The sequence below is a fragment of the Mobula hypostoma genome, chromosome 14, assembly GCF_963921235.1.
Source record: "Mobula hypostoma chromosome 14, sMobHyp1.1, whole genome shotgun sequence".
Lineage (NCBI taxonomy): Eukaryota > Metazoa > Chordata > Chondrichthyes > Myliobatiformes > Myliobatidae > Mobula > Mobula hypostoma.
Window position 1 is genome coordinate 69,836,672 of NC_086110.1, and position 16,543 is coordinate 69,853,214.

The 16,543-nt window shown below is 41.5% G+C and overlaps 1 protein-coding gene across 1 annotated transcript in view; it reads right to left on the reverse strand.

Annotated features, from left to right (window-relative positions):
* The window catches only part of cdh8 (cadherin 8), a 355,456-nt gene that overhangs the window by 66,418 nt on the left and 272,495 nt on the right, over positions 1 to 16,543 (reverse strand). The window contains exon 7 of the mRNA XM_063067229.1: positions 15,196 to 15,449. Coding sequence (XP_062923299.1) covers positions 15,196 to 15,449 — 254 coding nt within the window. The remainder of the gene's footprint in view (positions 1 to 15,195; positions 15,450 to 16,543) is intronic.

Genomic DNA, 16,543 nt, shown 5'->3' on the forward strand with positions numbered 1-16,543 from the left:
GCACAGTTAACTTCAACCTTTAGCAAAATGAATAAATATACAATAAACTATCTCATTGTAATTTCAGCCAGTCTCTATAAGACCATAAGACATAGCACCAGGATGAGGACACTTGGTCCATCGAGTCTGCTCTGCCATTACATCATGGCTGATTTATCATCTCTCTCAACCCCATTTTCCTCCTTTTCCCCCATAATGCTTGATGCCTTTACTATTCAAGCACGTGTCAACCTCTATTTTAAGTATCAAGTTAGATTTTATTGTCATTTGCCCGTACATTTACACAACCAAACAAAACAACTTTCAAACAGACCACAATACACCCTCAAGGTATATATTATACACAGTACAGAAAGCAAATTATTTCCACAAATAGATTAATAAACAATAATTCAATGTGCATGTAGATCGCTGCACAGGGAAACAATGAACAGATCACTAGCTTAGTGACGAGACTTCGGTGGTGGCAGGGTATTCATCAGTCTCACAGCCTAGTGAATATACCCAATCACTTGACCTCCACAGCCATCTGTGGCACTGAATTCCACAGATTCACGGTTCCCTGGATAAAGACATTCCTCCTCACCTCTGGTCTTGTACTCACCCACTACAGGAAATATCATCTCCAAGTCCACTCCATCTGGGCCTGTCAATAGTTGATAGTTTTCAATGAGATCTCCCTTCATTTTTCTACCTCATAGTGACTACAGGCTCAGATCCATAAAACATTTCTCATACATTAACCCTCTCATTCCCAGGATCATTCACGCGAATTTACGTCCATTCTTCCATTTCTATCTGAAGGTCAACATGCAATAAAGTCTAACCAGATAGTTCAACTTCCATTCACCTCAACATACGTAGGAACAGAACTTTGCAATTAACTATTTATGAATTGTAGATGTCCTTTATTCCAGGAAAATCAACACACAATATTATTTCATGTTCATTTTTTTGTGATGTGTACTTCACTGCCAATGCCTTCATTTATTGTCCATTCTTAACTGCTTCTGAACTGAAGATGTGGTTAACCTCTTGATCTGAATCAATGGCTCTCCATTTCTCTCCACAGACGCTACCTAATCTGTTGAGTCACTGTGGCAGCTCACTTTTTATATCCAGATTCCAGCATCTGCGGGCTTTTGCGTTGCCAACCACACCAATGATTTTGGAGTCGCACTAACCAGCCTGAGCGACAGATATCCTCCCCTGAAGTTATTATTGAACTAGCTGGCTTTTCACTTAAATCTAGCGGTCTTGTGCTTTCATTTACTGAAGCTGGGAAAATCATTCTGGATTTAGTTATGTGAATTTAAATTTCTCAGCTGGATCTGAACTAACAAACTCAGGGGATTCAGCAGATGCCGGAAATTTAAAGCAACATACACAAAATGCTGAAGGAACCCAGCAGGTCAGGTAACATCAATGGACAAAAATATGCAGTCGGAGTTTTGGGCTGAGACCATTTCTTTTAATTCATCTCCATAGATGCTGCCTGACCTGCCAACTTCCTCTAGTATTTTGTGGGGGTAACATCTCTGTATCAGTGGACAAATTAGTCCACTACTTAACTGCAGTACTACTGGACTCCTAATTTACGCACAGCGGTTGAAAATGAATAGATCATCTGATATTTTTTGTCTGATCAATACTGGCACTTGCAGGAGCTCCCTTAATCTCCTTTGAAATATTCCATGAGAACTGAATCAAAATCAGAATCAAATCCAGATTTGTTATTGTCATGAAATTTGTAGTGGCAACAGCACAGCAATACATAAAATATGAGTATGAGTTATAATAAGAAATACATAAACAAGTAGCAGAAAAAGACAGCAATCTAGTGAGGTAGTGTTCGTGGTTCATGGACAGTTTAGAAATATGATAACAGAGGGGAAGAAACTGCTCCTAAAACATTGGGTGAGTGTCTTCAGGCTCCTGTACCTCCTCCCTGATGATAGTAATGAAAAGGGGGCATGTCCTGGGTGGAGATTGATGCCACCTTCTTGAGGCATTCTTTTCTTAAAAATATTGCGAATGCTGAGGAGGCTAGTACCTATAATGGAGCTGGCTGAGTTTACAACCCTCTGCAGCTTTGTCCGATCATAAGACAATAAAATATAGAACATAGAACATAGAATACTACAGCACATTACAGGCCCTTCGGCCCACAATGTTGTGCCGACCCTCAAACCCTGCCTCCCATATAACCCCCCACCTTAAATTCCTCCATATACCTGCCTAGTAGTCTCTTAAACTTCACTAGTGTAGCTGCCTCCACCACTGACTCAGGCTGTGCATTCCACGCATCAACCACTCTCTGAGTAAAAAACCTTCCTCTAATATCCCCCTTGAACTTCCCACCCCTTACCTTAAAGCCATGACCTCTTGTATTGAGCAGTGGTGCCCTGGGGAAGAGGCGCTGGCTATCCACTCTATCTATTCCTCTTAATATCTTGCACACCTCTATCATGTCTCCTCTCATCCTCCTTCTCTCCAAAGAGTAAACCCTAGCTCCCTTAATCTCTGATCATAATGCATACTCTCTAAACCAGGCAGCATCCTGGTAAATCTCCTCTGTACCCTTTCCAATGCTTCCACATCCTTCCTATAGTGAGGTGACCAGAACTGGACACAGTACTCCAATTGTGGCCTAACCAGAGTTTTATAGAGCTGCATCATTACATCGCAACTCTTAAACTCTATCCCTCGACTTATGAAAGCTAACACCTCATAAGCTTTCTTAACTACCCTATCTACCTGTGAAGCAACTTTCAGGAATCTGTGGACATGTACCCCCAGATCCCTCTGCTCCTCCACACTACCAAGTATCCTGCCAAGTATATAGGAGCAGAAGCAGGCCATTCGACCCATCGAGTCTGCTCCACCATTCAATCACGAGCTGATCCAATTCTTCCAGTCATCCCCTTTCCCCTGCCTTCTCCCCATACCCTTTGATGCCCTGGCTAATCAAGAACCTATCTATCTCTGCCTTAAATGCACTCAATGACTTGGCCTCCACAGCTGCTCATGGCAACAAATTCCACAGATTTACTACCCTCTGACTTAAGTAATTTCTCCGCAACTCTGTTCTAAATGGATGTCCTTCAATCCTGAAGTCGTGCCCTCTTGTCCTAAACTTCCCTACAATAGGAAATAACTTTGCCATTATCTAATCTGTTCAGGCCTTTTAACATTCTGAATGTTTCTATGATATCCCCCCTCATTTTCCTGAACTCCAGGGAATACAGCCCAAGAGTGGCCAGACGTTCCTCATAGGGTAACCCTTTCATTCCTGGAATCAGTCTTGTGAATCTTCTCTGAACCCTCTCCAATGTCAGTGTGAATAACATAATTCCTGCCAATTGCTACCTCCGTAGTAGAGGGTGATGAAAACAGTCAGAAAGCTGTACATTTGTAGAAATTTGCAGAGAGTCTTTGGTGACATCCCAAATCTCAACAATCTGATGAATATATTTGTTGGTATGCCTTCCTGTATTTGACAGATCCTTGGATTAGTACCTTTTTTCAAAAGGGATTTCTGTTGGGGGGGGGGTGAGAGCAATTCATACACTCATACACCATTGATACAGGCCATTTGGCCCAACCACAGTCTCCACCCAGCTTGTCCTAATTTCTTATGTTCATCCCAAATCCCCGATCCTTCTAAGCCCCATCCTTGCATGTACCTATCCAAGTGCTTCTTAAGTGATACTGTTGTACCTGCCTTAACTGCATTCCCTGGCAGCTCATTCCATATACTCACCACCCTCTGTGTGAAAAAGATGCCACTCAAATCCCTTTTCAATCTTTCCCCTCTCACCCTAAACCTATGCTCCCTAGATTTAGACTCACGTACGCTTAGGGAAAGATCATCTATGCTTCTCAGAATTGTAAACCCTCTTTAAGTTCACTCCTTATTCCCCTACATTCCATGGAATAAAAATCTAGTCTGCACAACTCTTCCATATGACTCAGGCCCTCGTTCTTGCAATATCTGTGTCAATAGTTTCTGCACTCTTTCCAGTTTAACAAGCATCTTTTGTATAACAGACTGATCAAAACTGTACACCCCAGTCCAAGTGTAGCATCACCAACGGCTTAGACAACTATAACATATAATCCCAACTGCTACGTTCAATCCCCTGACTGATGAAGCCCAGTGTGGTAAATGCCCTTTTAAACCACCATCGTCTGTAAGTAGTTTATACATTCACTCTGAGGCCACATGTGTTTCCTTTGGGGTTTTCTACCTAGGAGTGATGTTGGATTCAGTCACTGAGGGCATGGTAGTATAGTTGTTAGCATAACACTGCAATAGCGCCAGTGATGTGGGTTCAATTCTGCCTGTGCATTGTCAGGAGTTTGTAGGTTCTCCTCATTACCCTGTGGGTTTCTCTTGAGTGTCCTTCTGGTTTCCTCCCACATACCAGACGTACAAGTTAGTGAGTTGTGGGCATACTATATTGGTGTCAGAAACACAGCGATGTTTGCATGCTGCCTCTAGCACATCCTCAGACTGTGTGGTCATTGACACAAAAGGCGTAATTCACTATATACTTCAATATTTAGATATACAGGTGACAGATAAAGCTAATCTTTAATCTAAAGTAACCTTTTCCACTATTTCACAATTGGGATTAGTCCTTGCATTGGGACAATAATCAAACCTTCTGACAGAGAGAGGTGTCCTCTGAACTCATAATAGTCAATTACTCGAATCGAGTATGTTGTTCTGCTAAGGGATTGTCTTCGAGATTTAAGGTGGATTCCCTGAGTGGAGAACACCTGTGCATGACTTTGTTTAACGTGTGGAGGCTGGTGCATGGGCAGCTACCAGATGGTCCTTGAAGTTCGGGGTCATGATCTGCTGGCATAGAATGCAAGATGACTGGGGACCCTTCACTACTGCAGCCTTCCTCTGCTTTCAGTGCGATGTGCCATCATCTTCCAACAGCTCCACCAATGAGGTCTTGGTTTGAACACTCTTGGTCTTGTACCTCCCCCTTGAGCATATCACCACCGGTGACCCTACTAGGAGCTAAGATCCAGAGGGCATCACTCTCAGGACCTTAGAAACTCACAACTTCGCCACCACAACGAGGTGATGACCTCAGAGAAGCACCATGGATACGTCCACAACTAGTGGAATACTGAAGGTACAGGTCGGACATGGAGAGAACCCCACTGGAAAAAAGCCCAAAGCAATCATGTCTAATGAGCTCAAATGCAGGTAAAGTGGCTGTGATTAATTCTTCCTCTTCGCGCTAACAACCAAATCACATCTGTATAGTTGCATTTCACCTCACTGCTGAGGTCAGCCTTAGTTTCTCAGTCTCATTTCCTTCCCTGAATGTTTTCATAAAAAGCTGAATGCATTTTGCAAAACTGAAATTACATCTTCACTGTAAACCCAGTAAGTTTTCCTTTCAAACAAGATGCAATTTGTGGTAACAATTCACTGCTATGTGATGATTTGACCATGGGTGACCCTACCAGCTAAGTGTCAGATGGCTAAACTCCAGGCAGCATCATCCTTAGGACCTCAGGAACTCACAAGCCTCTCTGCACGAGAAGGAGACGATCCTCTGAAATAAGCTCCACTGGCAAATGATCAACACAGTTTCAAATGATCCCCCGCCAAATTTCAGAGCGACCTTTCAAATCCCGGTCAGTTATTTCAATTCACTGAATGAATGTAAGGGTGCTTGACAAGGGCTTTGGCAAGCGATCGACTGTGGCTTGAGTAGAGCCACACGCACCACCAAAAAGCCTAAAAAAAAAGTGTTGATTGCTGCTCGAGTGCATCTTACCGCAGAAAGACAGTCAGTTCGATACCTGCAGATTTTATCTTTCAGAGATCCTTCAAAGCTCAGCATGCTGGAGGAATAATTTTGCCTTAAATTAGGCTGCAATAGTTCTTTGCAGGACACCGTTATTATCAGGAAGAAGAAAGAAATAGACAACTGCCTTGAAGTAAGCACAGTAAATCATTTGTGAAAATAGGAGCGATTGTCAGCCCCTGCGAGGAAGTGCTGAGGTGATCTATTTACTGAGAGGATAAGAACATAAGGCTTCAAAGGAGGCATAGGCCATTCAAACATGCACCATTGCTCAACAAGATCATGCCTCATCTACCTCAACACCATTTCCCTGCACAATCCCAATATTCATTCATCCCTCTAATATCCTGGAATCTATACACTCAATCCTCCAAGGGTTGGAGGCTTACATGTCTCAATGTTCTGGAGAACTATGCTGACTGCAATTAGGGCATTATGCTTTGGATTTTGGTTAGGACACTCATGCTAAACCAGTCAAAGGTAGAGACTAGACTAAGAATAGTCCACTCGTCCTCCACGTTTTGGGGTTCAGCTCAGGGCTGATTGCCCTGACTGGTAAAGCAAAACTGGCACAGAAACAGCAAAGAAGAATACCTCTGCATCTGAGTGCGATTGGTATTCCTCAGACTCCAGCTGGGACTTGCATGACTGACTGTAGTAAAAGCTGAGAGGAAGCTACTGACATGATGAAAGAAACCCTCCACACCACCAGAGGTAAAGGACCTTCATTGCTGCGCTAGATGTCAGTGGTGTGTCGGGCAGTAAGTAAGACTACACTCAGTGGCCACTTTATTAGGTGCACTTGTACAGCAGCTCATTCATGCCAAGATCTAATTAGCCAATCGTGTAGCAGCATGCAGACATAGTCGAGAAGTTCAGTTGTTGCTCAGACCAAACATCAGAATGGGGGAAGAAATGTGATTGGAGCGATTTACCCACGGAATAATTGCTGGTACCAAAAGTGGGGCTTTGAGCTTCTCATAAACTGCTGATCTCCTTGGATTTTGCATAACGTTCTCTAGAGTTTACAGAGAATGTAATTTACAACACTGAACTGACCATTGTACGCATCCTTTGGACTCAATTTCAAGTACTCTACAACTCATGTTCTCAGTATCACTTATTTATTTATTTATTTATTTGTTTGTTTGTTTGTTTGTTTATTAATTATCACTTGTTTCTGTTTTGTATTTGCACAAGCTGTCAAGTCTCTGTACGTAGTTCTTCATTGATTCTATCGTACTTCTTTGTTCTACTGTGAATGCCTGCAATAAAATTAATCTCAAGGTAGTATTTGTTGGAAATAATGAAAAGTTCCTAAATATCAAAAGTTTACTATAAAGAGCAGTAAACACTAACAAACTAAATCAAGTCAATATTTGGTGTAACTAACATTTGCTTTTAAAACTGCATCAATTCTCTGAGGTACACTGTCCTGTCATGTAGCTTTATAAGAAAAGTGGCTAATAAGTAACATGAGTTGCACAGTCCATGAAATTGAGAACAAAGTTTGTGCTCAATCATCAGTTCAGTGTCATGGTGCAAACATTTTAGGCACCCTAGATTTTTTATATGGTTTCAGATGATATGCCTTCCACAGAGCCCAGATCTCAACATCATCAAATTGTCTGGGATAAGCCGGTGATGCAGAAGCCAGTGAGACACCTGAAGTCTGCAGAAGAACTCTGGCAAGTTCTCCAAGATGCTTGGAACAACCTACCAGTTGATTTTCTTATAAAACTGCATGACACGGCCCAGTATGGAAGAGAATTGAAGCAGTTTTAAAGGCAAAGGGTAGTTACACAAAATATTGATTTGATTTAGTTTTATACTGTCTACCGCTCTTTACAGTAAACTTTTTGATATTTAGAAACTTTTTAGTTCATTATTTTTGAAAACATCTTCATTTTACATATCTTTTTACATGTGCATAAGACTATTGCACAGTCTTTGTACTTTGTCAGTATGTACTTTGACAATAAAATTTACTTTGTACTTTGATCTTTGAACTTCATATCACTCTGAGCAAAGAAAATCTCATTTCAGCCCAAACTGATCTTCAATTTACAGCTTTGGACTGCTTGGCTAGAGGAATCACCGTTCCTGCATCCAGTTTATTAAGCCCTGGCTTGAGTAGGGACACTAGACCAGTGACCAGTAGTCCAGGTGTTCTCACCAAGTCCCTACATAATTATTGATACTCAGATTCTTTTGCAAGAAAAGCCAATGTAAAAAAAAATCCTAAACTGCCTGCTGTACCTTGTTGCATTAGGATGTAAAAGTGTTATTTTCTTTGTATTTTTCTAGTAGTTTAACTTCCCTGTACCGACTTTTTATATAATTACCTATATCATCATCTATATACATATACATTCAGTAGCCACTTTGTTACATTCATCCTCTACCTGATAAAGTGGCCATTGAGTGTATATTCATAGTCTTGTTTCTGCAGTCCATCAATGTCAAGGTTCAACATGTTTTACATTCAGAGATGCTCTTCTGCACACCACTGTTATAACCTGTGGATGGTTGAGTTACTGTCACCATCTGGTCAGCCTGAATCATCTGGTCTTCTCCTCTGACCTCTCTCATTAACAAGGCACTTTTGACCACAGGACTGCTGCTCACTGGATGCTTTTTTTATATGTCACAACTTTCTCTGTAAGCTCCAGAGACTGGTGTGCGTGTAAATCCTAGGAGATCAGTCATTTTTGAGATACCTCAAATCATCCTGTCTGGCACCAACAATCATTCCATGATCAAAGTCACTTCGATCACATTTCTTCCCCATTCTGATGTTTGCTCTGTACCTCTTGACTGTGTCTACATGTTTTTATGCATTGATTTGCTGCCACACGATTGGTTATTTAGATACGTGCTTTATTGAGAAGGTGTACAGGTGTTCCTATTAAAGTGGCCATGGTGTGTAATTGTCCAGTGAATTTTCCAGTCATTATGGTAGTGTTGCTTCTTTATTTTTCTGGAAACTTCTTAGTTTCCAACAACAGGTGTCACACCATTTGAATCTGACTATTTTATAGGCTAATTTATATCAAAGAAATGTTTGTTTTCTCCAGTCTAGGTATGAGATACCACAGCTATTTTTTCCTTAATTTCTTAGTTCTCTCAGCTCCTCTTTTCTGTATGTTTTATGTTTTTGTAACACTTAATAAAACGATTGTAACATTTCCCTCTTGCATAGCGCTCCAAATGTCTTTAATTCTTGTGCCTATTGAAGACCCTTTTAAATCTCCTTAATGTATCTGCCTCTACTAGCACCACAATGCATTTCACATGACTACCACCTTCTGTTAAAAATAGTCCTCTAACATCTCCCCTATACTTCCCTCAAATCACCTTAAATTATGCCCCCTCATATTTACCGTTTCTATATTGGGAAAAAGGGTGTTGGTTGTCCAATATATCTATGCCTCTTATAACTTTACACACCTCTATGAAGTCACCTCTCATCTTTCTTTGCTCCAAGGAGATTTCAATAATAATCCAGCAATTTTTTTTATGGTCATCAAGACTAATTGTTGTGGCAAGATCCAGGCTATTAACTGTATTTAAATTCCACAGAGGTCACTGTGGGATCAGACATTCAGTCTCTGGACTATTAGTCTTTTTCGCTCGTTCTGTCCCGTGAATGACATGGGTGATCATGGTCTTTCCATGACCATGATTATTCTTGGCAAATTTTTCTACAGAAGTAGTTTGTCATTGCCTTCTTCAGGGAACGTGTCTTTACAAGACAGGTGACCCTAGCCATTATCAATAATAGAAACATAGAAATCCACAGCACATTACAGGCCCTTTGGCCCACAATGTTGCATTGACCATGTAATCTACTCTAGAAACTGCTTAGTTCTATTCCCTGCTGCATAGCCCTCTATTTTTCTAAGCTCCATGTACCTATCTAAGAGTCTCATCTTCTCCCCAGCTAATCTCTCACGGCCCTCATTCGAGACTTGATGTTTAGCACTTTTGGGCACTCTGTACAGCAGGCCTCCCTCTAATGTTATGTCCTTTTTTAACTTTTTTTTGCTCATTTTATTTTCACACATGTCTGAGTTTATATGTCCTTGTTGATTTTATTGTTTTTTGAAAATTTTGAAAATAAAGTATTTATTTATTACCCCACCGTATCCACCTCTACCACCAACACTGACAAGGTATTCCATGCACCCACCACTCTCTGTGTGAGAACAGAGAGATTGTCTGCCTAGTGTCTGTCGGTGGCTGCATAACCAGTACTTGTAATATGCAACTGATGCTCGTATGACCAATCCATCTCCTGCTGCCATGGCTTCATGTGACCCCGATCGAAGGGGTAGCGGGGGGTGGTGCTAAGCAGGTGCTACACCTTGCTCAAGGGTGACCTGCAGGTTAGTGGGGGGAAGGTGAGCTTCACACCTCCTTTAGTAGAGATGTATGTCCACCCCGCCACCCATATCAGTCTAAGGCTGTACATTGCTAGTTGCTCTGGAAATTCAAAAGATTGAGATTAAAGATTAACTTTATTTGTCAAGTTATCATCGAAATATCAAAATGTACAGAGAAATGCGTCCTTTGCAATGAGTCAGCGAGGATTGCACAGAGCAGCACTCAAGGGTCACTAGGCTTCCAGCACCATCAGAGCATTCCCACAGCTCACTAACCCTATCTCACACACCTTTGGAATGTGGGAGGAAACCGACGCTCCCAGAGGAAACCCACATGATTACTGGAAAACGTACAGGCTCCTTACAGGTAACTAGGAGGGTAGAACTCTAAGAGCAATCACAAAAGCAATGTGCTAACCTCTATGCTACCAGGTTGAAAGATTAAGTTGGCTATTTAGCCTGCACTGACTCCAAGTCCAGTGTATCTCGGCCACATGTGGAGACTACAACTGGACACATCTGGCCAAAACTCTGAACAATCTTAGCAGACCTCCTTAGTGGAAGTGGAGACACATACGACAGAAGTGTTTAAGAGACTCTGAGTTCGGCTCATGAATATGGAGGAAATGGAGTGATATGGACCACGTGCTGGCAGATGGATTTAGGTGACATCAGTGGAATTAGCTCAGCACAACATTGTTGGCCAACAGGCATTTTCCAATGCTGCACTGATCTACCTATGTTGTTGAATGGCCTAGTCCAGCTCCTATTTTTTTCTTTTTCTGTGAATCTAGGGCTGGTTAGTCAAGATTCAAAATTGTTTTATATCATTTCCTGTGGATAAGAGTAAAGGAGAACAAAATAATTGTTACTATGCATCCAATGCAACACAAAAAAAACACAAAATAAAAGGAACACAACAATAATAGAAAAAAACACAATAAGTATAAATACATAAGGTAGCTTCTATACATAGATTAATTATATGCCTATAAAGTTACAAACAAGGAAAATCTGCAGATGCTGGAAATCAGAGCAACACATACACAAGATGCTGGAGGAACTCAGCAGGTCGGGCAGTATCTATGGAAAAGAGTACAGTCAACGTTTTGGATGAGACCCTTCATCAGTACTGGAGGAAAAGAGATGAGCAGTCAGAGTGAGAACGTGGTGGGAGGGGAGGAAGAAAAACAAGGTGATAGATGAAACCAAGAGGGGGAGGGTGAAGTAAAGAGCTGGGAAGTCGATTGGTGAAAAGAGATAAAGGGCTGGAGAAGGAAGAATCTGAAAAGAGAGGCCAGAAGGCCATGGAAGAAGAAAGAGGAGGAGAGGAGGAGCACCAGATGGAGGTGATGAGCAGGTAAGGAGATAAGGTGAGGGAGGGAAATGGGAATGAAGAATGGTGAAGTTGCATTACCAGAGTTTGAGAAATCAATGTTCATGCCGTCAAGTTGGAGGCTGCCCAGATGGAATATAAGGTGTTGCTCCTCCAACCTGAGTGTGGCCTCATCGCAACAGTAGAGGAGGCCATGGACTAACATATTGGAATAGGACTGGGAAGTGGAATTAAAATGCGTGGCCACTATGAGATCCTGCTTCCTCTAATGGATGGAGCGTAGGTGCTTGGTGAAAACTGTCTCCCAATCTACGTTGGGTCTCATGGATATACAGGAAGTCATACCAGGAGTGCTGGATACAGTACATGACCCCAACAGACTCAGGTGAAGTGTCACCTCACCAGGAAGGACTGTTTAGGGCCCTGAATGATAGTGAGGGAGGAAGTGTAGGGGCAGATGTAGCACTTGTCCTAGTTGCAAGAAAAAGTGCCAGGAAGGAAGATCAGTGGGGAGGGACGAATGGACAAGGGAGTCACGTAGGGAGTGATCTCTGTGGAAGGCATAAAGCGGGGGGGGGTGGGGGGGAGGGAAAGGTGTGCTTGTTGGTGGGATCCCATTGGAGATGGCGGAAGTTATGAAGTTAATCTAGACACAGGAGAATCTATATATATGTATAAGGTGACAGACCCTGCTTTATTTGCTTTGTACTTATGACTGTGAGGCGAAGCACGGTTCAAGTGCTATATTTCAGTTGGTTGATGACACCACTGTTGTTGACCAGATCAGAGGTGGTGATGAATCTGCATATAGAGGGGAGATTTAAAATCTGGCTGAGTGGTTCCAAAACAACATCTCACTCAATTTCAGCAAAGCCAGTAGATGATTATTAACTTCAAGAGGAGCACTGTCACAGGAAAGCAGCATCTATCATGGACCCTCACCACCCAGGCAATGTACTCTTCTCATTGCAGCAATCGCGAAGAAGGTACAAGAGCCTCGGGACTCACAGCAACAGGTTCAGGAGCATTTATTATCCCTTAACCATCAGTCTCTTGAACCGGGGGGAGTAACTTCACTCAAATTCTCTTGCCCTATCACTGACCCATTCCCACAACCTATTGACTTACTCTTAAGGCTCTTTATCTGATGTTTGCAATATTATTTATTTATTTAGTTATTGTATTTCTTTTTATTTCTTTTGTATTTGGACAGGTAGTTGTCTTTTGCATATTGGTTGCTTGTCCATCCTGTTAAGTGTGGTCTTTCTCTGATTTGATTGTGTTTCTTGGATTTAATGAGTATCCTGCAAGGAAACGATTCTCAGGGTTGGATGGTGTGAGTTATATGTACATTGATAATAAATTTACCTTGGGCTCTGTCAGGAAATGATAAAGTAGTGGTGGATGGCGTACTGATGGTGTAGGCTTATTGGGTGGAAGTATTGATCAGTTTTATTGCAAAAGTAACTGTTAATCAGTCTGGTGGTCCTGGCCTCCTTCATGATGCGAGACCATGAGCAAGATAGGTGGATCCTTCATGATGTAATTGATCCTTTTCTGGAACCTTCCGGGACAACTTGATCGATACAACAAACCTATTATTAATCCATGAAAGCTACTTCAATGTAAAATGGACAGAAAAATCATTGAAAAATCTCAAGGAAATAGTTATATTTGTCTCTATCCCATCTCAAGATGGGCTTAAAACTTTAATTGTACTTGTTTTCTATAGTAGGGGAGCCTAGGACCAGAGGGCACAGCCTCAGAATAGAGGAACGTACCATTCGAACAGCAACGAGGAGGAATTTCTTCAGCCAGAGGGTATTGAATCTGCGTAATTCTTTACATAGATAGCTGTGGAGGCCGTTATTGGGTATGTTTAAAGTGGAGGTTGATATGTTCTTGATTAATAAGGACATCAAAGTTTACAAAGAAAAGGCAGTGATATGGGGTTCAGAGGGATAATATATCAGCCATGATGGAATGATGGGCTGAATGGCCTATTTCTGCTCCTAAGTCTTATGGGTGAAGTTTTCTACAATCTAACCTGTTGTGCTGATCTTTATTTCAATAATGGGAAGAAGGATCACAGAATTAGAATCAGAGTAGTACACTGGTGTGCGACATGACCTTTTTATTCCTACAGTGTCCTGGTACCAATACATATTGTACAAGAACAAGTATCATCCAAAGTGAACCTTTTCACTGATTGACTTGGAGCTTTTTTACAACGTCTGGTCAAGTAGAGATGATAGGTTCTTGATCAGTAAGGGGATTGAAGGTTATGGGGAGAAGACAGAATGGGGTTGAGGTAAAATTAATCAGCCATATGGAATGTTGGAGCAGACTCAATGGGCCAAAATGGCATAATTCTGCTGCAATGTATTACAGTCTTAAAGTTTGATTTGCTTTCCTAACTGTACATTTGAAACCTCTAAACTGTTGTGTATATTGGTCAGATGCAGACTACACAGACTAAATCATACTGCCTAGATGGGATATTAAATCTTTCTGTATTCTATTATTTGAAGCTATTTGCTGAGACAGGAATAGATGAAATGAATAAATAAATCAAACATTCAGAGCCCATGTGCAGGGCAGTTTATGCAAAGTGCACATTTCTCCACACACACACACACACACACACACACAAGATATCTTGAATTCCTTGTCATGGAAGTATGGTCTCTATAAGTTATCAATATTACATTGAAAATATAGCAGCCCACATGCTCACAGCAAGATCAGGTCAACATCATAATGATCAAGTATTAGTTACAAGGAAAGCTAAAATAGGTTAGGACTTTATTCCCTGGTGTGTAGGAAAATGAGGGGGGATTTGACAGAGATATATAAAGCTATAAATGTGTACAGTAGATAGGGTAAATGCAAATATGCTTTCTCACTGAGGTTGGGTGACGCAAGAACTAGATGTCATAGATTAAGGGGAACTGAAGGTGGATCTTCTTCATGCAGAGTTGGTGAGAATGTGGGACAAGCTGCCAGCGGAAGTGGTAGATGCAGGTTCACTTGCAACATTTAAGAGAAATTTGTATGAGTACATAAATGGAAAGGGTAAGAAGGAATGTGGTCTATCTGCAGGTAGATGCGACTATGCAAAGGATGAGTTCAGCATAGACTAGATAGGTCGAAGCCCCTGTCCCCTGTTTATGTGCTGTATGTTTTATGGCTCTATGAATCTAGTGTGTGTGTGTGTGTGTGTGTGTGTGTGTGTGCGTGTGTGTGCGTGTGTTTGGGTGTTGTGTGTGTGTGTGTGTGTGTGTGTGTGTATGTTGCGTGTGTGTGTGCGTGTGTGTTGCGTGTGCGTGTGCGTGTGCGTGTGTGTGTGTGTGTGTGTGTGTGTGTGTGTGTGTGTGTGTTTGGGTGCCTCAAATGCAGCATGATGTTTCCCACTGTTCAGTGGCTGTTGACCCTCATTTTCAAGATTTAAAGATGCTCAATGAAACTCCCAAACTCCTTGAGTTCTGGCAATAAAGAGTAAATTTCCTGATAAATTGTCCATAAATGATTGTTTTCTATACTTCCAAATATGACAGCGGTTGAGCTAGAATCTGGGGAATTAGCATCTCATCGAAGAGTTTACAGGCAGGGGAGTAATCAAGACCTTTGTTACCTTATAGAGCTCTCAATGACATCAGGATCACGAGCCTGAACCTCTCCGATGACTGAGCCCAGGGCAGTGTCCTCCCTCACTTCCAAGAAATAGGCTGGTGACGAGAATATGGGAGGCTCATCTGCATCTTCTACAGTGATCTTCACGGCTGCAGTGTCTTTGAAGGGTCCTTTGCTGATGAAGTGTGGGTCGATGTGGGTATTCCCTGCCTCCACTTTCAGGGTGTATGATCGTTTGGTCTCAAAGTCCAGAGGCTGTGGGAAGTGACAAAGATGAATGTTTTCCACTAATGACTCTAAGCAGGGCAGAACAAATAATATTAACACTGATGGATGTAGCTTCTGTCAGATTGGTACGTCTCACAACAAGGTCATCCATGTGTTCATTCAATATTCAAGATTGTTTAATGTCATTTCCAGTACACAAGTGTAAAAGAGAACAAAACAATTGTAACTCCAGGTCGGACACATTACAAAATATATGCAATAAGGCAAATAACATAATCATAAAAAGTACAATAAACTACATAAGATAGCTTATATATGTACAGTCGATTGATTGTATGTCCATAAAGTGATGCTAGGCACAGGAGTGTCCAGGTGACTCTGACAGGAAGTGATAAAGTAGTGGTGGTGGGTGGGGTGGTAAGGTGGGAAGAGGTCATGATTAGCCTGTTTGGGGAAAGTGGTTCAGAGACTGGAGGTCCTGGCATGCTTAATCCTCAAAAATAATAAGAAATAATAAGATAGTATTTCAGTAATTATTTATTGCATGTATTTTACTTGGGGAGTTGAAATTCTCTTATAGTCCATAGTCTTCACTATGTAGTAACACTCAAGGATATTTTTCATTTTCCCACTCATTAATTTATAGAGACAATCTATTAATTTTTTAGCAGTCATTACATATACAGAGAACCACTCTGGTTCTTCATTATTAAAGATGTGCATGATTATTATGGATCTTTAAGTGTGGATCATAATGCTTATTCCATATTTTTCTGATGAAGGGTCTTGACCTGAAACCTCAACTGTTTATTCATTTCCATAGTTGCTGCCTGACCTGGTCCCTGCTGCGTTGTGTGGGTGTGTTGTTCTGGTTTTCCAGCACCTGCAGAATTTCTTGTGTCCATACGTTTCGATTGTGATCTTATCGGATGCCAGAGTCAAGTGTTGTCAAGCAATGTAACAACTTTGCTTTCATTCAATTTGTAGCGTGGGGTTAAGGACTAAAAATAATTAGTGTGCTTGCTTGTAAGTTATCCTTGACAGGTATATACTTGTTGCAACTTAATGCGTTCTGAAGAAATTATAATGAAGTGAGAATGCACTTTGTTCATCTGAGGCTG